Source organism: Eulemur rufifrons, chromosome 6, assembly GCF_041146395.1.
Source record: "Eulemur rufifrons isolate Redbay chromosome 6, OSU_ERuf_1, whole genome shotgun sequence".
Taxonomy (NCBI): Eukaryota; Metazoa; Chordata; class Mammalia; order Primates; family Lemuridae; genus Eulemur; species Eulemur rufifrons.
The window spans coordinates 96,557,433-96,582,858 of NC_090988.1; the positions used below are offsets into that span (position 1 = coordinate 96,557,433).

General features: G+C 53.7%; 2 protein-coding genes across 2 annotated transcripts; both read right to left on the minus strand.

Moving 5' to 3' along the window:
* Window positions 1-112: 112 nt before the first annotated feature.
* On the minus strand, window positions 113-11,938 carry TSGA10IP (testis specific 10 interacting protein). Its single transcript, XM_069470660.1, has 8 exons — window positions 11,792-11,938; window positions 10,953-11,089; window positions 10,153-10,859; window positions 9,852-9,996; window positions 5,021-5,191; window positions 1,014-1,113; window positions 728-852; window positions 113-236 (listed from the first exon to the last, which is right to left on the minus strand). The coding sequence occupies exons 1-8, from the start codon at window positions 11,936-11,938 to the stop codon at window positions 113-115; spliced, it is 1,656 nt and encodes a 551-aa protein (XP_069326761.1).
* An 11,035-nt stretch (window positions 11,939-22,973) lies between these two features.
* On the minus strand, window positions 22,974-25,271 carry DRAP1 (DR1 associated protein 1). The gene is made up of 7 exons (XM_069470160.1): window positions 25,022-25,271; window positions 24,715-24,787; window positions 24,517-24,610; window positions 24,078-24,197; window positions 23,872-23,965; window positions 23,534-23,622; window positions 22,974-23,205 (listed from the first exon to the last, which is right to left on the minus strand). The coding sequence occupies exons 1-7, from the start codon at window positions 25,061-25,063 to the stop codon at window positions 23,100-23,102; spliced, it is 618 nt and encodes a 205-aa protein (XP_069326261.1). The 5' UTR covers window positions 25,064-25,271; the 3' UTR covers window positions 22,974-23,099.
* Between the last annotated feature and the right edge of the window lie 155 nt (window positions 25,272-25,426).

Genomic DNA, 25,426 nt, shown 5'->3' on the forward strand with positions numbered 1-25,426 from the left:
GAGTAGGCCTGTTGTCCACCCACCTGCCACCTCCAATTCCCAACCCGCAGCCTCCCCCCACACACACCAGAAATCCCACACTGTATTTGCCTCAAAGCCTTTAATTTTTCTCTCAGGATCTGCACTCCGGGTCCAGGCTGGGGGTGGAGTGCCTATCAGGTTGGCTGCTGGTGGGTTCCATCCTTGGGGGACTCTGAGAAGAGTGCTCCATTCTCACCCCCATTGACTTGTGGCTCCTTCAAGACAGAAAGAAACCACTGGGTTCTGCTGCTCCCACCCCCATACCCAAGGAACCCACTGATGATGTGGGTTCAAATCCAGCTCATATACTGGCTTGCTGTGTGGCCCTGGGCAGGTGACTTCCCCTCCTTGAGTCTCAGTTTCCTTATCCTGAAGGAAGCCTCATAATCCCTGCTCTGTACCGGGTTTTTCTGAGACATGTGGTACCAGCACCTAATGAGGGCTTGGTGTGGCCACTCAGATGGCCACAGAGTCCCAGACTGGCTCTGCTGCCTATTCACTCCTGTGTCCTTAAGCAAGGCCCTGCCCCTCAGGTCCTTAGTTTCCTCATTAGGAAGTAGGAACAATAACCGTGGCCCCACCTTCCTCCAGTGACATGCAGGACAGGGCCTCAGGGGAGACCCTGCAGGACCCAGAGCGCTGGAGTGGACACTCTTTCCTGCAGCAGCTCAGCAGAGCCAGTTCTTAGCCAGCCAGACAGCCTCACCTGGGTTTCCTGGAGGTGCCCTGTGTGTCCCCTTTTCCTGCCTCAGCCAGCAGCTGCTCTTCATCCAGTCCCAGTGCCGACAGCACCTGGGAGAAGCGCCGGGTCACAGTAAGTCGGGCATTAGCCTGAGGAGAGACAGGAGGGGTTTCTGCTCTGCACCAGGGCTGCCGAGGGCTCAGGGAGGTTTTGGTTACTGAGGGGATCCCAGGACTTCCAAGGGGGCAGCGGGCCAGGGATCCAGCTTTGTTCTCGGGCAGCTTTATGCTTGCCCAGGTGCTAGCCTCACCTGCATGGCCTGCTGGAACAGGAAGGGCCGGGCTTGCACCCTGTGCTGGATGCCCTGCAACTCTGCCTGGTACTCAGCAAAGCGCTGTCGCTCCTGGCGCCTGCGGGGAGACAGGCCTCTGGGCAACTAACCATGGGCACATCCCCACTCCTGAGCACGCTCATCCTCATTAGGGACTTTCTATTTGTGTCCTCCCCCACCCTTACCTTTACAAAGCCATTTCATTCCTATTCTGGCCCTGGATTCCTTGTGAGATCAGCCAGAGTGGGGATTATTCACCCCATTTTATTGATGACTCAGAAGGGTCAAGAGACTTGCGCAAAGTTGTGCAGCTGGGAAGTTAGGGACTGAGCCCTGAGCCCGTCTCCAGGCGGTAAGCCAGGGCTTGCCCTTCCTCCCAAGGGAGAATGCCCAGCGCTGGCGTCAGCTCCTGGAGGCCTGCTTGCACAGCCTCCCCCTCCCTGCAGTTCACACCCCTGCCCCTCTCACACTGCACCCTGAGGAGGAAACGGTGATCGTGGGCTGTGCCACTTTGGGCAAGGCCCCTCTCTGGGCTCAGTTTTCTTCTTTGTGCAATAGCAGGGATTGGACAAACTTGCCCATGTTCTCTGTGGTTCTTGTAAGCAGAAATTGGGACAGAGAAATTAAAAAAAGGTGTGTTGCAAATTAAAGAACACATCCCAGAAAGATCAGCGGTCCACTGGGGAAGCACAATTCCATTTATAAAAACCCAGTTTATGCACTTGTCAGAAATGTCTGTTCAACAAGCTGGGTGTCAGTGCCTTTCGTGAACAGAGCATCCTGGCAGCAAGAAGGGCCTTACCCAAAGTCACACAGCCCACAGCAAGAGGGGCCTTTGGGTCACACCCCACATGAGACCAGGTGTCCTTCTGGGAAGCACATTAGAGAGGCCTCAGGGTGTGGAGGCAGCACCCAGGGACAGAGAAGCTGACAAAACCCCAGACTCATGCTGGGAACTCCAGTAAGCAGCTGGGCCCTGAGGAAAAACTGCCTTGCCGAGCCAGTTCCTTCCGAGGCGGTGTGCCAGGGAAGAAACTGTCCTCCGTTGAGAAAAAGATATGGACTTGAAAACCTATGGCCAGGAACACAAGTTACTGCAAATAGGGGTCTTCACCATTCAAGAGGGAATTTACAGCACTTACGAGGGGCGGGGGTGGGGGGGAGTGATGGGGCATGCACTGGCATTCAATCTCTCTTTTCCACCATGTGTGTATTTTCCCTGCTGGATACTTTATGCTATTTCTAGTTTGGTTTTTTTGTTTGTTTGTTTGTTTTTTGAGACAGAGTCTCACTCTGTCACCCAGGCTAGAGTGCCATGGCGTCAGCCTAGCTCACAGCAACCTCAAACTCCTGGGCTCAGGTGATCCTCCTGCCTCAGCCTGCTGAGTAGCTGGGGCTACAGGCGTGCACCACCACACCTGGCTAATTGTTTCTAATTTTAGTAGAGATGGGGGTCTCATTCTTGTTCAGGCTGGTCTAACTCCTGACCTCAAGTGATCCTCCTGCCTCAGCCTCCCAAAGTGTTAGGATTACAGGCATGAGCCACCGCACCCAGCCAAGACCCTGTCTTAAAAAAAAAAAAAAAGAAAAGAAAAGAGAGGAAGCCTGTGTCTTGGAGCCCTGAGCAGAAAAGGAAGTGGTACCAGTGGGTGTCAGCCCCGATCATCATCTCAAAGTGAAAGGAAGACACATCCCTCCCCACCACAGGACAACCTCTTTTGTGCCCCCCCTTTCTAGGCAGGGTGGAGTCTCTTGTCCCGCTCAGCAAAATTCACAGGCTGTAAGGCCTGAAAGACTGAGTGGGAGATACCTGCTTGTGCCTTAACCGTCTCAAGTAGAAAATAAAAGGAGTGAGTTTGAAACACTCTTCTTGCTGCACCTGCTGCTTGGAGTTCTGAACCTTACAATTCCTTCCTTACTAGAAAAACAAATGATTAGCTTGAGGCCCGGCAAAAAGGAGGCATCTCCCCAGTCATTGGCCAAAGATTCCCCTTAAACACACTGGACCTCTTAGAGCCTCCATGTCCTCATCCGTAAAGTTGGGGTGATAAGACTGAGCCTCAAAGAGTAGGTGATCGGAACCCTGCTGTGTCCTCCCCTGCCCTGCTGCAGGCTAGAAACCGTCTTCTCTCTCGGCAGCACGGCACTCGCCATGGACCAAAGGCAATGAGGTGTGAAAAAGGCTGTCCTGTGCCAGCTGCACACAGTAGGTGCTCAAATCAGTGGCATCGGTGATCATGTTTATTTATTTATCTATTTTTTTGAGACAGAGTCTCACTCTGTTGCCCAGGCTAGAGTGCCATGGCATCAGCCTAGCTCACACCAACCTCAAACTCCTAGGCTCAAGTGATCCTTCTGCCTCAGCCTCCCGAGTAGCTGGGACTACAGGCATGTGCCACCATGCCCGGCTAACTTTTTCTATATATTTTTAGTTGTCCAGGTAATTTATTTCTATTTTTAGTAGAGATTGGGTCTCGCTCTTGCTCAGGCTGGTCTCAAACTCCTGAGTTCAAACAATCCACCCGCCTTGGCCTCCCAGAGTGCTAGGATTACAGGTGTGAGCCACTGCGCCTGGCCAGTGATCATGTTTATTTGTGTTACCTGTTTCCTTAGGCTGGGCTCTTGAGGGAAGGTGATGGTGTCCTTTATCTAAAGGCTGGGCATTTGAGCACCCAGAGGCAGGGGAGCCAAGTGGTTGGAACCCCATCCAGCTCTACTGCTCAACTGTGACCTTTAGCAAATTATTTAAGCTCTCTTGAGCCTCGGTTTTCTCATCTGTAGAATTATGGAAGTCGTGATACTACCTACTTCATGGGCCTGTTAGGAGTCTAAAAAAGATTTGCCTGACCCACAAATTTACTTTCTAGGAAAATGGTCAAAACATAGGAAGAGAGGCTGGGCGCGGTGGCTCACGCCTGTAATCCTAGCACTCTGGGAGGCCGAGGCGGGTGGATTGCTCACAAGGTCAGGAGTTCGAGACCAGCATGAGCAAGAGTGAGACCCCGTCTCTACTAAAAATAGAAAGAAATTATATGGACAGCTAAAATATATATAGAAAAATTAGCCGGGCATGGTGGCGCATGCCTGTAGTCCCAGCTACTCGGGAGGCTGAGGCAGTAGGATTGCTTGAGCCCAGGAGTTTGAGGTTGCTGTGAGCTAGGCTGACGCCATGGCACTCACTCTAGCCCGGGCAACAAAGTGAGACTCTGTCTCAAAAAAAAAACAAAAAAACAAAAAAACAAAAAAAACATAGGGCCGGGCGAGGTGGCTCACGCCTGTAATCCTAGCACTTGGGAGGCCGAGGCGGGCGGATCCTTTGGGCTCAGGAGTTCGAGACCAGCCTGAGCAAGAGCGAGACCCCGTCTCTACTAAAAATAGAAAGACATTATATGGACAACTAAAAATATATATAGAAAAAATTAGCCGGGCATGGTGGCGCATGCCTGTAGTCCCAGCTACTCGGGAGGCTGAGGCAGAAGGATTGCTTGAGCCCAGGAGTTTGAGGTTGCTGTGAGCTAGGAGGACGCCATGGCACTCACTCTAGCCCGGGCAACAGAGCAAGACTCTGTTTCAAAAAAAAAAAAAAAAAAAACATAGGAAGAGAATAAAACAGATGCCTCTTCACTTGACTATGAATAAACGTTGTCTCCAGGAGTGGAATCATAGGTCTGTTCATGGTCTATATTCACTATTTCTGTAGTATTTGAAATTTTATAATAAGCATGTCTGGCATTGGAAATCAGAAAAATAAGATTTGAAAGTATGATGCTTGTAGGATATGTTAATCTTGGACACTGACAGCTGCAGGGATTGTTATTATTAACTGGTGACCTTGGACCAGCCCCTTCTCCTCCCTGTGCCTCAGTGTCCTCATCTGTAAAATGTGGAGAACTGGCCTGGCCAGCCCCAGGGAAGGAGGGGGCTGGGTCCTGCTTGGTCCTCCTTGTCCTCTCCCCACCAGCTCCCCCGCAGCCCCGGCTCCCTACCTTAGCTCCTCCAGCTTGCGCTGGGTGGCCCCGGGCCCCGGGCTCCCTTTGGGCTTGTAGGCTGCCAGGCAGCGGGCCACCTGCTGCTGCACCCGCTGCTCCCGGGCACGCCGCTGCTCAGCCTGCTGCCGCTCCTTCTGCTGCTGCTGTTCCCAGGCCTGCAGCAGGCTTCTTTGGTGGGGGAGAGGGGGAGGGGAGGGATGGGACAGGTCTGCAAGGGGGCAGAAGCCTCAGAGAGGGCCAGGGAGCTGGTAGGGGAGTATGGGAGCCTGAGGGGAGGGGCTGCAGGGTCCAAAGAGCCAAGGTCCTAGAAATGGGGTTTGTCATGGAAGTTTAATGTGATGGAAACTGTCTCTGTGGCTTGGCCCTCGGGCCCTGCTCAAGGCCTTTCCCTACTCTTTCTGGAAGTTTCCTGCTCACCCCAGCAAGCAGAGAGCTCCAACTACCTCTGAACTTCCTCAGCCCAGGCTTCCTGAGCCACTGTGGAGCTCAGCACACAGCCTGTGACCCCACCCCATTGCTAACCTCCCCTGGCAAAGAGCTCTCCTTGAGGGCAGGGGCTAGATCTCCCTCTCTCTGACCACCTTATCTGGTAGGAGCCAGGTTAATGCCTGTGAGTTTGAGGCAAAGTTGAGTGGGTGAACGGAAAGAGAAACAAAATGGTGAAGGATCGATGGGCAGAAGAACAGAGGATGAAAGGTGTGGGTGCTCAAACAGTGGCTAGATCAACCTGTGACATCCCGTGGTCCCAGTCATGGCCAGTTCCTTCTGTCAATCAGGTCTTTGCTCAAATGTCATTCCCTCACCACCGCATCTTTCTCCCAAGTGTCTCCCATCTCTAGCTACACATTCCATTCATCTTTATTAATTATCCTTCTTCACCAGTAGAACGTAAGTCTCGTGAGGTCAGGGCTCCTTGTCTGTCCTGTTCACCACCAATATATCCCCAGCACCTAGAACAGTGCCTCAGATATCCTGAAACTCAGTATTTGGGGAATTCATGCATAATCGAATCATGGTCAGATGGAAAGATGGCCAGACAGACAAATAAAGGGGCAGAAGCAGTCATTCACTCAGTGCATGTTTTTTTTTTTTTGTTGTTGTTGTTGTTGTTGAGACAGAGTCTCACTTTGTTGCCCAGGCTAGAGTGAGTGCCGTGGCGTCAGCTTAGCTCACAGCAACCTCAGACTCCTCGGCTTAAGTGATCCTACTGCCTCAGCCTCCCGAGTAGCTGGGACTACAGGCATGCGCCACTATGCCCGGCTAATTTTTTCTATATAGATTTTTAGTTGTCCATATAATGTCTTTCTATTTTTAATAGAGACGGGGTCTCGCTCTTGCTCAGGCTGGTCTCAAACTCCTGACCTCGAGTGATCCACCCGCCTCAGCCTCCCAGAGTGCTAGGATTGCAGGCGTGAGCCACCGCGCCCGGCCAAGTGCATGTTTCTTGAGCACCAACTATGTGCCCAGTCCTGTGCAGGGCACCAGGCAGGCCATGATCACTAGGATCTGGCACCTGCCCCCAGGGGGCCCTCAGGCTGTGGGCAAGGGTGGGCAGACAGTCCTGCGCCCCAGTGCAACGTGGTGTGTCGAGTGCTGGCATGGAGGCAAGCACAGAGAAGAGTTTCCTGGAGAGCGGCATGTCTTGGGAGTTGAAAGACGCATCTGAGTTAGCTGGGTGAACAGGAGGGGCAATCCCTGGCCAGCAGGGAGAGAGAGCATGGGGCAGTCCAGACACCCTGACCAGCTGGGTGGTCTTGTTACAAGAGTCTTGTTACCAAGGAGTCTGGGCTTCCCAAGGCCCTGGGAAGCATGGGAGTATTTCATGCTGCAGGTGACAAGGTAAGAATTGAAGGGTGCTTTGGAAGAATGAATATTACTAAAAATGTCCATATTACCCAAAATAATCTGCAGATTAATGCAATCCCTATCAAAATTCCAATGACATTTTTCACAGAAAAAGAAAAAATAATCTTCAATTCATATGGAACCACAAAAGACCCCAAATAGCCAAAGCAATCTTGAGCAAAAAAAAAAAAAAAAAAAAAGCAGGAGACAAAACATGACCTGATTTCAAAATATACTACAAAGCTGTAGAAATCAAGAACAGCATGGTTCTGACATAAAAACAGACGTAGAGACCAATGGAAGAAAAGAGAGAGCTTAGAAGTAAATCTATGCATTTATTTTTTTCTAAGCTCTCTCAACAAATAAATTGTTTTTTTTATTGTTTTTGTTTTAGAGACAGGATCTGACTGGAGGGCAGTGGGTATTCACGGGCACAATCATAGCAAACCCAGCCTTGAACTCCTGGGCTCAAGCAATCCTCCTGACTCAGTCTCCTGAGTAGCCGAGACTACAGGTGTGCACCACCTCACCCAGCTATGGTCGGTTGATTTTTGACAAAGATACCAAGAACACACAATGGGGCAAGAACAGTCTCTTCAATAAATAGTGTTGGGAAAACTGGATGTCCACATGCAGAAGAATGAAATTAGACCCTTATCTCACACCCTATACAAAAATCAACTCAAAATGGATTAACAACTTAAGACCTGAAACTAAAACTCCTAGAAGCAAACATGGGAGAAAAGCTCCATGACCTTGGTCTGGGCAAAGATTTCTTAGATATGACCCCAAAAGCACAGGCAACAAAAGCAAAAATAGACAAATGAGATTGCGTCAAACTAAAAAGCTGCTACACAGCAGAGACACCAGTCAACAGAGTGCAGAGACAACCAACTTATGGGAGAAAATATTTGCAAACCATATATCTGATAAGGGGTTAATATCCAAACATATATAAGGAACTCAACTCAATAGGAATAAAACAAATAACCCAATTAAAAAATGGGCAAAGAAGCCAGGTGCCGTGGCTCAACATCCACTTGTAGTCCCAGGTACTCAGGGGACTGAGGCAGGAGGATGACTTGAGCCCGGGAGTTTGAGGCCAGCCTGGGCAACATAGCAAGACCCTGTCTCTTAAAAAAAAAAAAAAAAAAGTTTGGGCATGGTGGCTCACGCCTGTATGCCTATAATCCCAGCACTTTGGGAGGCAGAGGCCAGAGAATCACTTGAGGCCAGGAGTTCAAGACCACCCTGGGCAACATAGCAAGACCCTGTCTCTACGAAAAAATTTTTTAATTACTTGGGTATGGTGGCCTGTGCATGTAGTCCCAGCTACTCAGAAAGTTGAGGCATGAGGATCGCTTGAGGCCAGTAGTGAGACCCTGTCTTTCTAAACAAAAGGCAAAGGACTTCAAAGAAATGGACATTTCCAAAAGTAAACATACAAATGACCAAAAGGTACGTTAAAAAAATGTTCAAATCATTATCAGGGAAATGCAGATTAAAATCACAATGAGATATCACATCTCATCTGTCAGATAAGTGTTGGTGACGATGTGAAGAAAAGGGAACCTTTGTGCACTGCTGGTGGGAATGTAAATTCATACAGCCATTGTGGAAAACAGTATGGAGTTCCCTCATAAAACTAAAAATAGAGCTACCACGTGATCCAGCAGTTGCACTTCTGGGCACATCTCCAAATGAAGTGAAATCAGTAGGTTGAAGAGATACCTGCATTCCCACATTCACTGCAGCAATATTCACCGTAGCCAAGACATGGAGTCAACCTACATGTCCATCAGCGGATGCGTAGATATTTAAGAAAATGTATACATACACAATGGAATACTATTCAGCCTTATAAAATATGGAAATCCTGTCATTTGCAACAGCATGGATGAACCTGGAGGGCATGATGTTAGTGAAGTAAGGCAGGCACAGAAAGACAAACACCACATGACCTCACTCATACGTAACAGTCAAACCTGTAGACGCAGACAAGAGAATGGTGGTTACCAGGGTCTGGGTGGGTTTGAGGGGAGGAGTGAGGAGATGGTGGTCAAAGGAAACAAAACTCTGGGTAGACAGGAGGCGTAAGTTCAGATCTATTGTATATTGTACTACATGGTGTGTATAGTTAATAACTGTATGTTATATACTTGAAAATTGCTAAAAGAGTAGATTTTGAGTGTTCTCACCACAAAATAAGTATTTGAGGTAATGCATATGTTAATTAGCTTGATTTAGCCATTCCACAATGTATATGTATTTCAAAACATCATGTTGTACACTATAAATGTATACAATTTTTTATTTGTCAATTAAAATAAAGTTTAAAGAATTGCGGGGTGCTATAAGAATGCTGAATCTCCCCCTCCCTCTCATGCCATTTCTAGTCAGTCACCAAGACCCACTGAACCACCTCTAAATGTCTCTTAAATGGATCTGCCTTCTCCATCCACAGGGCCACCTGTATCAGGCCCTTATCGTCCCTCACATAGACCTTGCCGACAGCCTCCCACCTTCCTCGTCTGCTCCCACTGTCTCTTGTTCAAGCCCAAGTGTAGCAGTTATCTAACTGAACTGACGTAATTGCCATCTGTCTGCTTTTCCAGACCTTGAGCTTCTCAGGGCTGGGGCCAAGTCTTTTGATCTTTATATACTGAGGGGCCCATGAGTAGATACTCAAGATAGGTTTCATTAGTCACTTAGTTAATAGATTAATGGACAGGTAGAAGAAATGAATAAAAGTGGCTTGTGTCAATAGAGAGTTGGCCAAGTAGATGGATGGATGGATGAATGGTTGGATAGATGTTATCAGTATCTGGATGGATGGATGAATAGATAATTGGGCAACCAGAAAGATAGACTGGTTAATGGATAAATAAAGGGATGAATGAGAGTATGAATAAGTGTCTCTTGGAGAACTAGCTTCTTTCCTACTCCTCGCCCTCAGCTCCCACCCCTTGCTCTTCCCCCTTACCTGGTGGCCTCCTGTCGTTTGTGGAAGGTGCGATTAGGGAAGTTGGCAAATGGGAAGGTTTCATCTCCCAAGACCTGGGCTTTCCCACTGTGGTTGGAGGCCTGGAAAGCAGCCCGCAAAGCCTTCCAGGGAGGTTTTTGGGGGCCTGTGCACAGTGGGACCAAGTCAGGAACTTGGCTATCCCACCCAGCACCCAGAACAGCCCAGCCCCATCAGAACTCCTGGCCTAGGTCATGCACTGTCAACTGCTCTCCCCACCATGTAGCTTCTGGGGGACCCGGGCACTGAGCCACACACTCACCACAGTGTGAGTCTTGCTGTAGCTGCCTGTGGGGCTTCTCCAGGTCCCCCGGCCCCTCCTGCTCCTTGGCGCCCGGCTTCCTCCTCTGCGGCTCTTGGAGGTTGTTGGAGCAGGACCTGCTTCCCGGGCTCTGACTCTGCAGTTCCCCCTCCTCCAAGGCCTCCTTTCCAGAATTCTGCTCCTTATTCTGAGAACTGTCGCTCCCTCTGGGAGGGGCTCTGTGCTCCTCCTCCTCAGCCTCCTCTGTGGCCTCTGAGAACTGCTCCTCCTCCAAGGTCGACCCCCTCGTGGGGAGCCGGGGCAGTTCCCCAGGGCTCAGACCCCCCTCGGCCTCCTCCTCAGCACTCGGCCCTTCCAGCTCAGCAGCCTCCTCGGACTCCAATCCTGATCCTGACCTCTTCCCAGGTGGCCAGAGGCCACACTCACTGGGTGGCTCTTGCCCTTGGCTGTCCTCTTTGCCAGGAGGGATGGGGATGCCACCCCAGGTCCCGAGCTGCTGTTTGCTATCCAGGTTTTGCTCCTCTGGGAGGTTGGCCGTGAACTTGGGCCCGGACCTGTGCTGGGGGGCCGCACAGGACTGGGGCAGAGCTTGGTGGCCAGGGGCTGAAGGGAATCTTGGCTGAAGCAGAGCCTGGCCATCTGTGGTGAAGCTCTCCCAGGCCCACTGGAAGGGGAAGGAGGGTTTCCGAGGAGGAGAGGGGAAGAGACTGAAGAGGGAGAGGATGGGGGTCAGTGTCCGTGCCGGCCCCCAGCGGGGCCTGACACCCGGCCCCCTCCCAGCCCATCCCACCGCTCCTTACTCCTCAGCCTCAGTGGAGCCCTGTCCTTTCTTGTTCCGACCCCTGGGCCTGCGGTCCTTCTTTGCCGTCTGCCCTACGCTCTTCGACCTCTGCTGCGGGCCCTGAATTGGCACACCATCGCCACTCCCCAGGCTCTCCTGGGCAGAGACAGGAGGGGCGGCCAGCTCTGAGCAAAGTGGCCTTCCCGGATCACTTTGCTCCTCCTCCAAGGGGCTCTCGATTCTGTGCATGCTGGCTGGGCCCTTCTGGACCCTCGTTCCCATTAAGACTGACTGATCGCTACTTCCATTCTACATATTGAAGTGGCAACAGCCACCATTTACAGAGCACCTGCCCTGTGCTCAGGACTTTCACACGTTAACAGACTTAGGACCCTAAGAGGTAGATACTCGCTGTCATCCCCATCACACAGAGGAGAAAACTGTGGCTCAGAAAGGCCAAGTAGCTAAGATCGAACAGCTGCTGAGAGCCCAGCTTTGTCACCATGGCACTCTGCTGCCTCCAGGCCTTGGACTGAGCTTCCAAATGTCCTGTAGGTCCCTGGACCTGCTACAGTCAAGGTGGAAGGAACTCAGCTTTCCTGACACCCTGCTCCTCCGGCAGTGCTCCCTCACTCGCTCCATCATCCCTGGGAGTCAGCCCCGGACATCATCCTTCATCTTCACCCCACATCATTTAGGCCCCCACGGGGTCCCTCCCCGCTCAGGCCTCCCTGACTTGCACCTGGACCTCAGCTCCAGGCTATGGCTCCTCAAGGGCCTCCCCCAGCCCTAGCCTCCCTGACCTTAACAGCCTACCTGCTGCTGGGCAGTTGGAAGCCCCCCACCGGCCTCCCTCACCAGCTCCACTTGGGGGATGCTGGACAGAAGCTTGAGTAGCCCTATGCCTGTCCCCAGAGTCTGAAGCCTCGTGTCCTGCCCTGGTCTCCCCGATGTGGTCTTGACCAACCGCTGGTGAGTGTTTAGCATATTGGTGTCCTGCCCCATCCTCCACCCCCACCTGCCGGCTGTGGAACTGCCCCACAAGCCATCTCTATGGCAACCGGTCCTCAGCCAGTCTCCAGGTCTCTGGCAAAAAGTGTGCCAGGAAGGGGTCAGCCAGGGTGTGAGGGGCAGCCTCCTTCCAGGGGAAGAGCTCAGCCAGAGGCAGAGGGATGGTTCAGGCCTGGGACGGGAGTCTAGTGACCCACGGCCAAGTCCTGCCTCTGCTCCTGCCTCTGCCACAGACTCCCCATGTCATGTGGTGTGAGTCCCCCGTCGTCACTCGGCCTGTGTTTCCCCATTTATATGTAAAAGTGACCCCAGAACTCGGCCATCCTGAAGGGGCCTCCCGTCCTATGAAGATGTCCAGGCAGGGCTGAGGCGGGTCCTCTCCCTCAGCCTGTCCCCCGGGCTGGTGCCCAGCCCTGGCTGAGGCCTTGTGGGAGCTAAACCGAACTCTCACAAGATTGTGTTTAAACCACTTGCCCTCCTCCCAGCCCCTGACAGGGCGGGAAAGGCCAGGAAGTCAAGCACTGTGCCCAGGAGAGAGGCAGCAGGCCATTCAGAGCCTGGAGGAGGTTCTGGAGGGTCTTACAGCATTTAAATCTTATCCAAACTTTTAGGCAGTGCTAAAAGCCGTGAGATGTTAAATTCCACAGGACACCCGGTGCTCGCCACTAAGACCAGCAGCAGAGGGACCTGGTCTGGGTGAGGCCCTGGAGACCGACTGGCTACCTGGAGGCCTGGCTTGGCCTCTCACCAGCTCTGTGACCACTCCTCCATTCTGCAAAACCAGAATTATGGGCCTGGCTCACAGGTTTGTTGCAGGGACAGAATGACATCACACAGGCAACACCCTTTTGTTTGTTATTGCAATTTCGAGGCAGCAGGGCATGATGTGGAGCACAGAGGGAGCGCATGGGTCCAAATCCCAGCTCCTCCACTGTCCCCTACCTGCTCCATGCCTCAGTTTCCTCGTGGGCAGCATGGGGCTGGTTATAATCGAATCTGCCTCCTAGGGCTGTGGTGAGGATTAAGTCAGTTAATCTACACAAATGCAAGTAGAACATCCATGTGGCCCATCGGAACTGTTATATAAGAGTTGCCGTTACTAATTAGCCAATGACACAGCCCCAGTGACACAGGTCGTGGAAATAAATCCCGGAAGATACACCTTCGGCCTGGTGAACCCTCTTCTGCTCTCAGACGCCATCCCAGTAACACCTCACATGGGGCACATCCAATTTAACACCCTAAATAGTGCTCCAGGTGAAGGTCTTTTGCCACCCAAAGCATGTAAACTCTGTCCTTTCTGGCGAGCCACCAGCCTCTACCCAGACCCCAGGTGCGAGGCACACGTTCAGGCTGCTCCATTTGCAGAATTGGAGCCTTCTCCCCAGCCCATTTGATTTCCTGGACAGTCCAACGCTCTGGGCCACTCCCTTCCTTGGCAGAGGGTAGGTCTGGGTTTCGCAGGTGGATACCTTCATGAGGGGCATGCAGACCCCTTCTCCCCGCCAGCCACACTCACTAAGTGAGCTCATCAGTCTGGTGGCCTTAACAGCCATCTGCTGCTCTCCGACTGCCCCGAGTTTACGCACCTCAGCCCGTGTCTCCTACAAAGTCTAGACTCAAATATCCGGTGGCCCATTCGACACCCCCACTTGGGCAAATAAGCGCCTTAAGGCGAGGCAGATGTCTGGACTGGTGAATGTGGGCTCACTGGCCACTAGAGGGTATGTTCCATACACACCTGGGTGAGTGCCGACAGTCAGGCTCTTGGGCTTCCCTGTCTCAGTCACAGGCATGTCCATCATGCCTGGTGCTCGGGCCCAAACCCTGGCGTCCTCCTTGACTCTTGTTTCTCTCACACTCGGCACCTAACACACCAACAAACCCTGCTGGCTCCACCCTTGAAATACAGTTGACCCTTGAACACGGTTTGAACCACCCAGATCGACTTATATGCGGATCATTTTCAACCAAACTTGGATTGAAAATACAGTATTCACAGGATGTGAAACCCACGTGTATGGAGAGCCAACTTTTTGTATGTGCAGGTTCCACAGGGCCAACTGTGGGACTTAAGTATGTGCAGATTTTGGTACACTCATGGGTCCCGAGGGATGACTGTATATGCAGAATCCAGAACTTCTCCCACTTCCACCATTCACACAGCTCTCCAGACCACCTCGGTCTCTCATCTGGATCACTACGGTACCCCTTAACCCCTGGCTTCTGCCCTTGTCCGGATTCTGTGAATATTCTCTACTCAGAGCCACAGTGATCCTGTTCAGAGCAGAGCCCATCGTGCCTTTGTCCAGAACCTGCCAACTGGTCCCATCTCTCGCAGAGTAAAAGCCAAAGTCCTTACTCACTGCAACCTGCTAGGTCCTGTATGTTCTGCCTGCGTCTACTCACAGGTCCCACCCCTGCCCCCCACTCACTCTGACCCAGCCACACTGTCCCTTCAGCAAGCAGTCAGTCCCACCGCACAGCCTTTGTACTTGCCGTTTCTTCTGCCTGAAGTGCCCTCTCCCCAGAATCCACACAGCTCGCTCTCAATACCTGCAAGTTTCTGCTAACATGACACCTACCAAACATGCCCTCCCTGCCCAGACTCCCCGAGACACAGACGTGAATCAGATGGCCGCTGTCCAGTGGGGGAGGTAAAGCACACACACAATCATAATCCAAACCAGGGCACGGGAAGTACCTTGGAAGAGGGACAGGTAAAGGACTGGGGGAGTTCAAAGGAGGGAGAGGGACCTTTTCTTTTTCTTTCTTTTTTTCTTTTTTTTTTTTGAGACAGTCTCACTCTGTTGCCCCAGCTGGAGTGCAGAGGGATTTTAGATTCCGGCCATGAGGAGATAAGGTGGACTGACATTTACCCTTTTACCACAAACAACTAAGAAACTGCAAAGTGTGGGACACAATAGTTTTCAGATGTTAGAAACAGGCAGACAGGTCTGTCATCCCTGGGAAAGGGAAAATAAAGGAGGTGAGCTCTACCATTGTCTAGGTCATCTACATCCACCATCTGCCTAGAGGTCATTCCCCACTGCAGGATGGGTGCTGGGAGGGGAGCCCAGATAGGGCCCCAGATCTCACTGAGTTAAGGAGACAGATTGGAGTCCAGAAAGGTTCACCTCCAGGGCTTCCGACCTAACCAGACATGGGCAGGTCTGATGTGATGCTCCCCAGGTGGTTCTAACAGGCAGCCAAGGTTGTGACTCCAAAGACAGGTGGGTTAGAGAACCCACAAGGCAGAAACAAAACTCTAAGAAAACAGGTGAAGGGAAAAGCAAAACCAACACTGGGTGGGAGGCGGCAGGCGGCAGGCGGCAGGCGGCAGGCGGAGGGGGATGTGGAGGAGAATCTGTGGCTGGAAACAGGGGAGCCACCCCCTCGCCCAGAGAAACCAGGCCCCCGCCCAGGTACTCACTGCTGCTTCAACACGGTGGCCTCCCCGGCTCCTAGAACAAACCAGCACACTCCTCATCCCTCTCTCTCTGCTGTCCGCACTTTCTTTTCTTCCACCGGGCTTCCCACCCCAGGCATTAAGTGTTTGCACATTTGTTGACAGTCTGCCCATTTCCCCTTCCCCCGACTGAACAGCGGGAGCAGGGGCTCTGCCAGTTTTCTCTGTGCTCAACTCCCCAGAGCCCAGGACAGGGCCCGGCACAGAGTGGGTGCGCAGCAAGTATTTGTTGAGCGACTAAAGGAAGAAAACACTATGGTGTCCATATTTTGCTTTCAGAACACTATCCCCTAAGATTTAGTCCAGTCTGGCAACACATATTTTTTAACACGGGTGCTTACAATCCAAGCTGCCATGCCCTTGGTTGGGCTGCTCCGTGCATCAGCAGGGCCCTGGAAAGCCTCCTTTTAGATTGACTTTCCCCTTCCCTGCCTACAAGTCCTGTCCCTGCTCCCCAGAGCCGGCCACCCCCTTGTCTGTTTAACGCGTGCCCTTCCAATCTCCTCTCAAGGCATTTGTTTCCATCTGCGTCGGTATCAGGAAGCACCATTTACTGGGTGCTCACTGTATGCCAGGCACTGCGCTAAGCACTTTATGTGTCATATCTCATTTAACCACCACATGTCCTTGAAGGAGGTGTTCTTATTGTCCCCATTTTACAGATGAGGAAACTGAAGTAGAGAGAGCTTAAGTCACTTGCCCAAAGTCACAGAGTAAGCAGCAGAAACACTGCCTACAGGACTGCTGTGGACGCGTGCGTTTTCAGTTTCCACAGCGTCGTGCCGTGGGTCTTGCCCTGCATTTGACTGTTTTTCCCTCCACGCCGTGCGTGTAAGCTCTGTCGCTCCCTGTTGCTCTGCCCATGCAGCTCCCTGGGATGGACACCCAGGTGGCCTCTGACTCTGTGCCACCTCAAACCAAGCCTAGGACACGTCTTTCTATTTGCGAGAGGTTTTACCCAGGAGTGGACCTGCCGGGGGTGCTTCACTGCCAAACTGCCCTTTCGGACATTTCCACTAATTTACACTCCCACCCAAAACACCAGACTTCCATTTACCTGACCCTCGCCAGCAATCGGTTTTACCTGACTTTCTGTTTTAGCCAAGCTGGTGGGCATCACGTGGGACCATGTTTTTGTTGTAGCTCTTTGATTACTGGTGTGGGTAATCATCGCCCTTATTCCTTTTTTTAAAAATCACATTTGAACACACACACACACACACACACACAATAGGAAGGATGTGATTTCAGAATAAAGATAGTTCCCTCTGATGATGGGTAGCAGGGGTCACACGGCCCTCCCACTCCTCAGCTACAAAGAGCCCCCTTAGAGAGTCCAGACCCACTGTCCCCAAAGGCCCTGCACCAACGAGACCAGGGGAGCACCAAGATCATGGGGCCATTCCCCTGTGGCAGGGCCATACCCCAGAAGACTGGGAACTTGGTTGCGTCCATGTCCTGGAGCCCAGCACCCCTGCACCTGAGAAGGGATGGCCCTCAGGTGTGGGGGAGGAGGGTGGGCTGTTAACGCCACCTCTCCACACACTGGTCCACCCACAGGCCTGTATACAAGCCCCTACCCATCTCCCAGCCACTCACCTCACTTCTAGAGCCTCAGTCTCCTCATCCGTAAAGTGGGGGTATGAGGACACCTACCCCAGAGGAGGACTCACATCTAACAAGCACAGGGAAATGAACTGCTGCAACATTCAGCCTCCCATCAACCACGAAGGGCACTGTCAATAGCCCCATTTGATGGAGGTGGAAGGCAAAACTCGAAGAGGTGAACAGAAGTCAACAGGTCACACAGTGCGTCAGATCTCTGACTTCCCGGCCAGGGGAGAGGGCCAGGGGAGGGCAGGCAAGGTCACTCAGTCACTCAACTCTCCTTCCTCTTCTGCCTCCTCCCCCGGCCTCTGGGGCCTCCAACTCAAGCAGCACCCAGGGCAGGTGTGCGGCAGAAACCCTACACCACCACCTTCTCCTCCTCCACGAAGCTTCTGGGGCCCTGAGGGGCTGCCAGTGCCACAAGGGCCAGCCAAGGAGGGCCAAGTCCAGGGCAGGTAGCTCCTGAGTCAGGCCCTGAGTGGTGGCTGAGGAAATGGGAGGCAGGGAAGACCACAGGGAAGCCTGACAGCATCAAACCCAACCCTCTCGGCCTCTGTCCTGGCTGTGCCCTCCACCTGGAGCCCTCTCCCCACAGACAGCTCCAAGGCCCACCCCCTCCGCACTCACTGGGGCTTTCTACTCACCGTCTCAGGGTCCTCCCTGGACCCACTACAGAACGCCAGGCTACCCGTCCTGCCCTGGACTGCCCACTCCTCCCTCATCATGCTTTATTTCCCTGGAGCACGTGTCATCATCAGACATGCTCCTTTTCTTCTTTATGGTCTGTCTCCCCTTCACAGATAAACTCCAAGAACATTTTGTCCACATAATACCACTACCTAGAACAGTGCCTGGTGTGCAAAAGGATCTCGATAGGTAGGTAGATAGATACAGATTTAAATACAATTTTTATGAGCTACCATAAGAGTGCACAAACCTGAAGTGTACAGACCAATGTAGCTTTATATATAATCACCACCCAGTTGGAGCTACCTTTCCAGAATGCTCCCTTGTACCCCCTCCCAGCTGATCCACATCCGTTAGGTAAGCATTATAGTGATCTCCATCACCATTCATTAGTTCTGCCAGTCCCTGAACTTTGCTTAAATGAATTGTATCAGTGTGTACTCTGTTTGGCTTCTCTTGCTCAACATAATGTCTACATGTTTTACCTGTGTTGTTGAATGTAACAGTGGTTTGTTCTTTTTACTGCTATTCTGTCGTACCACACTTAGTCATTCATGCTCTTGTTGATGGGCATTTGGGCTGTTTCCAGTTTGGGGCTACAAACACTCTTGCATTATTGATCCGTGCCTTTGGAGGATGCATGCCCTCACCCCGGGGGTAGATGCATAGGAGTGGAACTGTTGGGTCACAGGGAAAGCGTGCATGTTAATAACCCAATAAGAAACTGCCAAATGATTTCCCAAGGTGATTGTACCCCCTGACATTCCCACCGGCAGTGTGAGCTCTGTGTTGCCACCTCCTCTCTAGTACTTGGTGATATCAAACTTTTTAATGTCAGGGTTTTGGGGAGTGACTGGTATCTTGTTTCCCTGCTAAGTAATGATGTTGGGCTCAGTAAACGTTTGCTGAATGAACTGTGCGGGGGCTGTAGAGGGAGGCCCTCCACCTGGCAGGGAGTGTCATGGTCCCTGGCTGCCACACTGGCCTCAGAATCTGCTCCCCATTTCACAGACTGGTCACACTCACACCCTAGGGCACAGCCAGGGCCACACTTAGACATTCAGATAGGACTTGGCTCAAGGCTCCCCAAAGGCTAGAAAATAGAGAGAAAATCATCTGGTTCCCTGATAGAGCTCAGCAGACAGGCCACTCACAGGCTGCCCCTTCCTAGTTTTCCCATGGCGCCCGCAGGGCAGAGGCCACCTTTTCCCACTTTCAGGAGGCACTGAGAGGCCTGGCCCAGCCAGGAAAAACCATCTCTCCTGGCTCCTGCCCTCAGAAACTCACAGGCCAGGCAGGGCGTGGTGGCTCACGCCTGTAATCCTAGCACTCTGGGAGGCCGAGGCTGGTGGATCGCTCGAGGTCAGGAGTTCGAGACCAGCCTGAGCAAGAGCGAGACCCCCGTCTCTACTAAAAATAGAAAGAAATTATCTGGCCAACTAAAAATATATATAGAAAAAATTAGCTGGGCATGGTGGCACATGCCTGTAGTCCCAGCTACTCAGGAGGCTGAAGCAGGATTGCTTAAGCCCAGGAGTTTGAGGTTGCTGTGAGCTAGGCTGACGCCACGGCACTCACTCTAGCCTGGGCAACAGAGCGAGACTCTGTCTCAAAAAAAAAAAAAAAAGAAACTCACAGGCCATTGTGAGTTTGATCACCCAGGTTGGCTCAGGTGGGGTCTTATGAGCAGTCTTGGCCAGTGGGAGGTGAGCCTAGAGCCAACAGGCCACTTCCAGTCCTGGTCCATAAAAACCGCCATGGGGCCTGGCGCTGTGGCTCACGCCTGTAATCCTAGCACTCTGGGAGGCCGAGGTGGGAGGATTGCTTGAGTTCAGGAGTTTGAGATCAATTTGAGCAAGAATAAAACCCCGTCTCTACTAAAAGTAGAAAAATTAGCCGGGCTGGTGGTATGCGCCCGCAGTCCCAGCTACTCAGGAGGCTGAGGCAGGAGGATAGCTTGAGCCCAGGAGTTTGAGGTTGCCACGAGCTAGGCTGGCGCCACTGTACTCCAGCTCAGGTGACAGAGTGAGATTCTGTCTCAAAAAAAAAAAAAAAAACCCAAAAAACAAAAAACAAAGCAACAAAAAACCCCCATGGGCTCTGAGCTTTCTCCTTCCACAGTGACCTTAGAAGTCATGGGCTGAGGGTGGTGGGGCCACAGAGCCAAAGCCTTGAGGTCCTTCTTGGAGAAGGGCCACCCACTGATCAGATAAATCCCATTAGCAACCTTATGTGAGCAAGATACAAGCTTCCATTGCACTTGAGCCCGTGTGTTTTGCGTTTGCTACATCAACAAACTTTGCCCTCAGACAGGTATAACTAGTGATATAACAGTTAACCCTCCATATCCACGGGTTCCACATCCATGGATTTACCCAACCTCGGATTTAATCAACCTTGGACTGAAAATACAGTACCCGTGGGATGCGGAACCCACGGATACGAAAGGCCGATTTTTCGTATCCACAGGTTCCACAGGGCCAACTTGAGACTTGAGCATCCTCAGATTTTGGTATCTACGGGGGGTCCTGGGAGCAATTCTCCATGGATATCGAGTGACGACTATACAGCACTTACAACTAACATAGGTAATAACTAGTCCCATTTACAGATGGGGAAACTGAGGCACAGAGAAGCTGTGGAACTTGTCCGAAGTTAGTAAATGGAGGAGCCAGGATTTGAACTCCAGGCCTGGCTTAAGCACTCTGCCTTAAGGCTGAACCAATGAGGTGCAGGCCAGCTGCTCCAAGCATCTCCTCCCACCCGCCTGACCCCTGCAGGCCTCCTGGGGCCTTTAGCCTGCATGAAGTGAGGGCTGTAGCTACACCCTGGTGTCCTCACCTCACCCACTCATCACTTTGAGCCCTCCCAGTTCAGCATCTCACCTTTTGGGTGGACCCCAACGCCAGGATCCAGAACAGAAGTCTCTTCCTCTCCACCCCGACTCCTCGCACTCACTTGGCATGACCTCCACTCTGGTGGCCCCAAGTGACCACCTTCCCTGGGTCTGCCCCCAACCAGATCCTGGGCCAGTGGGGACCACCTCTCATTCATGGTCTCTATGTCAACTAGAGCTCTTTCAGTGACAAGACAAGTGACAAAAACCCAACTGGCTTAAAGGAAGGGAAATGTTTATTGGTTCATGTGACTAAGAAGTCCAAAGTGCACAGGCCTTAGGCCAGCCTTGGTCCCAGGTGTCCAGATGGCATCAGAAATCTCTCTCTCCCGGTCTCCTGACCCTGCTCTGTGCCAGCTTCCTTCTCAGGCAGGATTGCCCCCTGGGGTGGTAAGTGGCTTCCAGTAGCTCCTGGCAATCTTGTCAAAACCCTGTCCCAATAGTCCAGCCTACAGTACCAGGGCTGGGGCGCCATGGGTCACAATCCTGCCCCTGCACCAATCACTGTGGCTGTAGCATGGGTGGCACTGTGACTGGCCAGGCTGGCGTGCTGCTCCCCTCAACCCCAGGGAGTAGGGTCAGCAGCACAAACCACAAGTTCCAAGTAGAGGAGAGAAAGTTCCAGAAAGGAAACAGAAGCACTGCTATCACAGGGGGCATCGCAGAGGTAGACAGGGCCCACAGATGTCTCTCTCCAGGTCTCTGGTCTCCAGGTCTCTAGCTGTCCATGCCACCACGCCACACCACACCTCAAGGCCGGGCTCAGCTGCTGTTTTAACCTGCCTGCTTCCTCCTTGCCCCCCTCGCTTGGGTCAGGCAGCTTCACAGAGAAGTCAGACACCATCAGACAAAATCCATGAAGGCCTCAATCCTTCCCCCAAAACCCACTTGCCACCCTCTCCCTTGGCAGGCTGGGGTCTGCCTTAGGTGTCCCCACCTCGCCCCATCAATTCTCCACCTCCTGTCCCTGCAGCCCATCCCTCTCTGAAGGCTTGTGCTTCTGCCACTGAAAAAACACCCTACCTCCTTTAGCCCCTCACCCCAGGCCATCTAGTCCGCAGCCATACGCATCGCTCCCACGCACCTCGGTGCCTCATCTCCGGCCCTCACGCCCTCAGCAACCAAAGCCCAGAAGCAGCACTGGCGAGGGCTCCCCAAAGCCGAAGGACACGGCACAAGTGCCACTGCCTTGTCCTCAGTCTTTGACAGCTGACCTCTCCTTCCTTCCAGACACCCTGTGCCCTGGATTTGGCTGCTCATCTCCTTGGTGGCTTGCTGCAGGCCCCCTGCCCCAGGCAAGGTCTCTGGCTCTCAAGGTTCAGACCTGTCACCACGCCCCTGTCTATAAATGTCCACCAGCACCTCCCCTCAGTAGCCTCACCAGTACTCCAGATTCGTCAAAAGCCAATTGTGATCTTCATGCAAAATCCTTTTCTTTCTCCTGTCCCCCAGCTGGAAAAGGGCCCTGCCAAAGTTGCTACAGAAAGAAACCTGGGAGGCATCCACGAGAATCCCTCCAGTCCCCCAGCCAGCCAGCCAGCCAGGCACCCAACAGCGCTCAAGTATGAGGCCAAACAGGCCTGGAGTCTGCCCCACTCTCTGCGCCCGTCTCCCCTGCCCCAGTCACCATCACCCTCACCCAGACCTCTGGCTGGTTCCCAGCTACTACCAGAGCCCATGGATGCCTCCGCCACGAGGACGCCAGTGATCTTGTTAAAACAGAGGTACCCACAGCCTCCTGGCTCTAGACCCTTAGAACAGAATGCTCCCAGCCCAGGGGCCCTGCATGGCCCACCCTGTCTCCTCCCCAGCCTCCCCAAGCTGTTGCTTCCTGAAGGCATATGTCTGGCTTGTGGGCACTGCGGCTGCCGGGTCTGCTCTGAAACGCATGTGGTTGGACTATGTCACTGCCCTGCTCAAAAGCCACCTTTGAGGCCCTCCCTGATCTTCCCTACCTCTGCTTCTGCTGCTCCTTCCCACATGCCCTTCACTGCACGGGACATTTTCCAAGGTCCATTCCCATTCCTTGTCCCGCCTAATCCTTCACAGCAGTCCAGAGAGGGCAGAATGGTCTCCATCAGAGATGAGAGGCTGCTCAGAGAACAGGAGCCTGCCCAGGGGCACACAGGACAGTGAGGCAGGTAACCTAGCACATCCAGCACCTGCCAGCCCAGGCCCTGCCCTCTCCCACCTTCCCTCCATTGGCACCGCTGGTGCTGTCCTGGCAGAACCGTGGCCTCCAGCCTCCTGGGAAGACACTTCCCTCCACTCAGCCGCTGCCTGGCCAGCCACGGTCTCTGACCCCAGGACTGTGGGGAAGGCAGGTGGGTGGATGGAGGGCAGTCACAAAACCCTGAACAGAAGCTAGGACAAACACTGAGATACTCTTTTATTACTGTTTTATTAATAAATTTAAGAACAATTCTATCTTCTCTCCTCCCCCCAGAACAACTAAAACCAACTAAAAGGGGGTACGGCCTGGGGGGCAGAGGGTGCTAGGAGTCATAATCCTCTTCGTCCTCTGCATCAGGTGCCGAGGGGCCTGGGGGTGCCGGGGGCAAAGGCAGAGTGGAGGCGAAGGGCAGGAAGGGTGTTGGAGGGCTGCAGGGCAGAAAGCCGGAGACGCACTCAGGCCTCAGTCCCACCCGACCTCCACAGAGACCCTGGACCAACAGGGAGCCAAGCCCCAGAGAAACGCAGGGCCCAGAGCAGGCCACACAGCCCCTGCCCAGGCCCTGCCCACTGTACCTGGCCAGGCTGGGAACAGGATCTTCTGAGAAAACAGTCCCCTGCCTTTGAGCCCCCCTCAATTATTCCCGCCCCCCAAATCTGTCACAATCAATAAAACCAAGCGGCCAGGGAGGACAGGAGGAACAAGCCAGCCTTGGGGAGTCTGCTAGCGCCCTCCTGGTGCCACTGAGCTGCTTACCTCTGAAAGTGGGCAGGGGGGTGGCTGGCCTGGGGTGGGGGCTGTGGTGTTTCCTCTTCCCCGTCAGTATCTGTATCTTCAGAATCATCCTGTGAGCCCGAGCACAGCAGGGGTCAGAGTTGACAAGAAAAAGCTTACGCCCATCACTAAGGAGTCTGGACTCCCGGGGGTAGCTGGGATGGGAGTAGACCCCCATACCCCCAATGAACAAACAAAGAAACCAAGGTGCAAAGTGGTCACAGACAAGGATGAGACCAGGTCTCTAGCCAGCTCGGCCTGATGCGACGCTGCCCTTTCTGCCACCACGGGCCAGGACAAAGGGTTGGGGTCTCACTCACCTCCTGCTCCGAGTCTGTCCCCGACAGCTTCTTGTCTTTCCCTTTGCTTCCCATTCCACCATTCTTCCGGTTGCTGCTGCCTGGCTTCCGGCCCCTTTGGGAAGGTACAGTCCATCTGCCCAGAGGTCTACACGCTCCTTGGCCACCCCCCAGCCACCCCATGGGTCTTGGCTTTCCCCACTGTATACCTGGCTCTGGCCCCCTACCTGCGGGCACCCTTGTCCCCATCCATGTGGTTGTCTTCTCCATCCCCCTGCATGTCAGGCACAGATGCCACCAGGTCCTTTAAGAAGTCAAACTGCTGCTCTAGCTCAATGCACTGCTTCCTGGAAGAGGTGGGAGGGGATGGCACTCAAGAGGTGCCCAGACACCTAGGTTCTTAGCAGGGGGCCCTGATGTCAGGAGAATGGAGCCTGAAAAACCCCCACCCCATCTCTACCACGCCGGGCCTCCCCGGCTTCGCTTAGGCTGTTCCCTCCGCCCAGAACGCCCAAGTCCGTCTCCATCAGTCCAAACCCAGCAGTCTTTGAGCCTTCCTGGTCCCCCAGTAGCCTCCCACCTCCCTCACTACCAGAGCACTCCTCTAAGTGTGTGAACTCCTTGGGCAGGGCACCACCGGACCCTTCCAGCTCCGCGGTCACTCACAGGTGGGATGTAGTCATGGTCTTGGCGTTTCGGGACTGGGTCACCTGGCAGGCCTTCTTCAACAGCGACTCCAGGAAAAGCTCGAGCGCCCGGGCTGAGGGGCGTCAAGGAGAACGCGGAGGCGAGGGGGAAGGAGGGCGAACCGAGCTGCCTCCCTCCCCCACGCCCCTCAACCCGGCCGGCCCCTCGGCAGGATACAGATGATGACAGGCACAGCCGCCGCCACCTTTCCAATCTCTTCGTCCGTCTGCATGATCTTCTTGATCCGCGCCTGGGTGGGGGCGGGCAGAGTTCGGACCCCGTTGCCTTCGTCCCAGAAAGGGATGCAGGGGGGAGCAAGAGGGGTATCCCGGGGGAAAGGGGGCGGGGGACGCGGGGAGGGCACAGAAGGGGGCGGGGCGTCCAGGCCCCCGAACACCGAGATGCACCCGCCTCCCTAGCTGGGCCTGGGCCCAAGCCTCCCGGGAGCCGGGCCCGCTCCTGCCCGTCTCGGCCACGTGCTCACCGGCGGGAACCGCGCGTTGTACTTTTTCTTCTTGCTCGGCATCCTGGGGCCTCTCTCGCCGCGCCGGGCCCAGCGCCGCCGCCCGCAGCCTCCGGGCCCCCGGGCCTGCTTGCTGCCCGCCCCGCCGCAGTTCCCCCGGGTCCTGGTGCCGCCCGCTCCGCCCCCGCCGCTCCCCACGGGTCCTAGCGCCACCGGTTAAGACGACACTAGCAGGGCCCAAGTGCCCTCCCCTTGGAGCCTCCCCGCAGTGCGCGTCTGTCCCCAACAAGACCGCCTCTCCCGCCCGCCCCCAAGGCCAGAAGAGCGAACGTTAGCCCCGCCCCCCGCAGGCCCGCCCCTCCCTGCGTTCCCCGATGGTCCCGCCCCCGGGGTCAGCACCGCCCCGGACGGCCCTGCCCCTTCCCC

What these genes read in the sequence shown, in the direction of transcription:
- TSGA10IP (XM_069470660.1), bottom strand. Translation starts at nt 11,938, where the DNA reads ATGGGGCAGGACACCAATATGCTAAACACTCACCAGCGGTTGGTCAAG. An exon ending in GCATCCCCCAAGTGGAGCTG is followed by an intron (nt 11,090 to 11,791) that starts GTGAGGGAGGCC and finishes GTCTCTGCCCAG; the next exon opens with GAGAGCCTGGGGAGTGGCGA. An exon ending in TGTTCCAGCAGGCCATGCAG is followed by an intron (nt 853 to 1,013) that starts GTGAGGCTAGCA and finishes GTCTCTCCTCAG; the next exon opens with GCTAATGCCCGACTTACTGT.
- DRAP1 (XM_069470160.1), bottom strand. Translation starts at nt 25,063, where the DNA reads ATGCCGAGCAAGAAGAAAAAGTACAACGCGCGGTTCCCGCCG. An exon ending in GGCTGTGCCTGTCATCATCT is followed by an intron (nt 24,611 to 24,714) that starts GTATCCTGCCGA and finishes GACGCCCCTCAG; the next exon opens with CCCGGGCGCTCGAGCTTTTC. An exon ending in GGACAGACTCGGAGCAGGAG is followed by an intron (nt 23,623 to 23,871) that starts GTGAGTGAGACC and finishes TCGGGCTCACAG; the next exon opens with GATGATTCTGAAGATACAGA.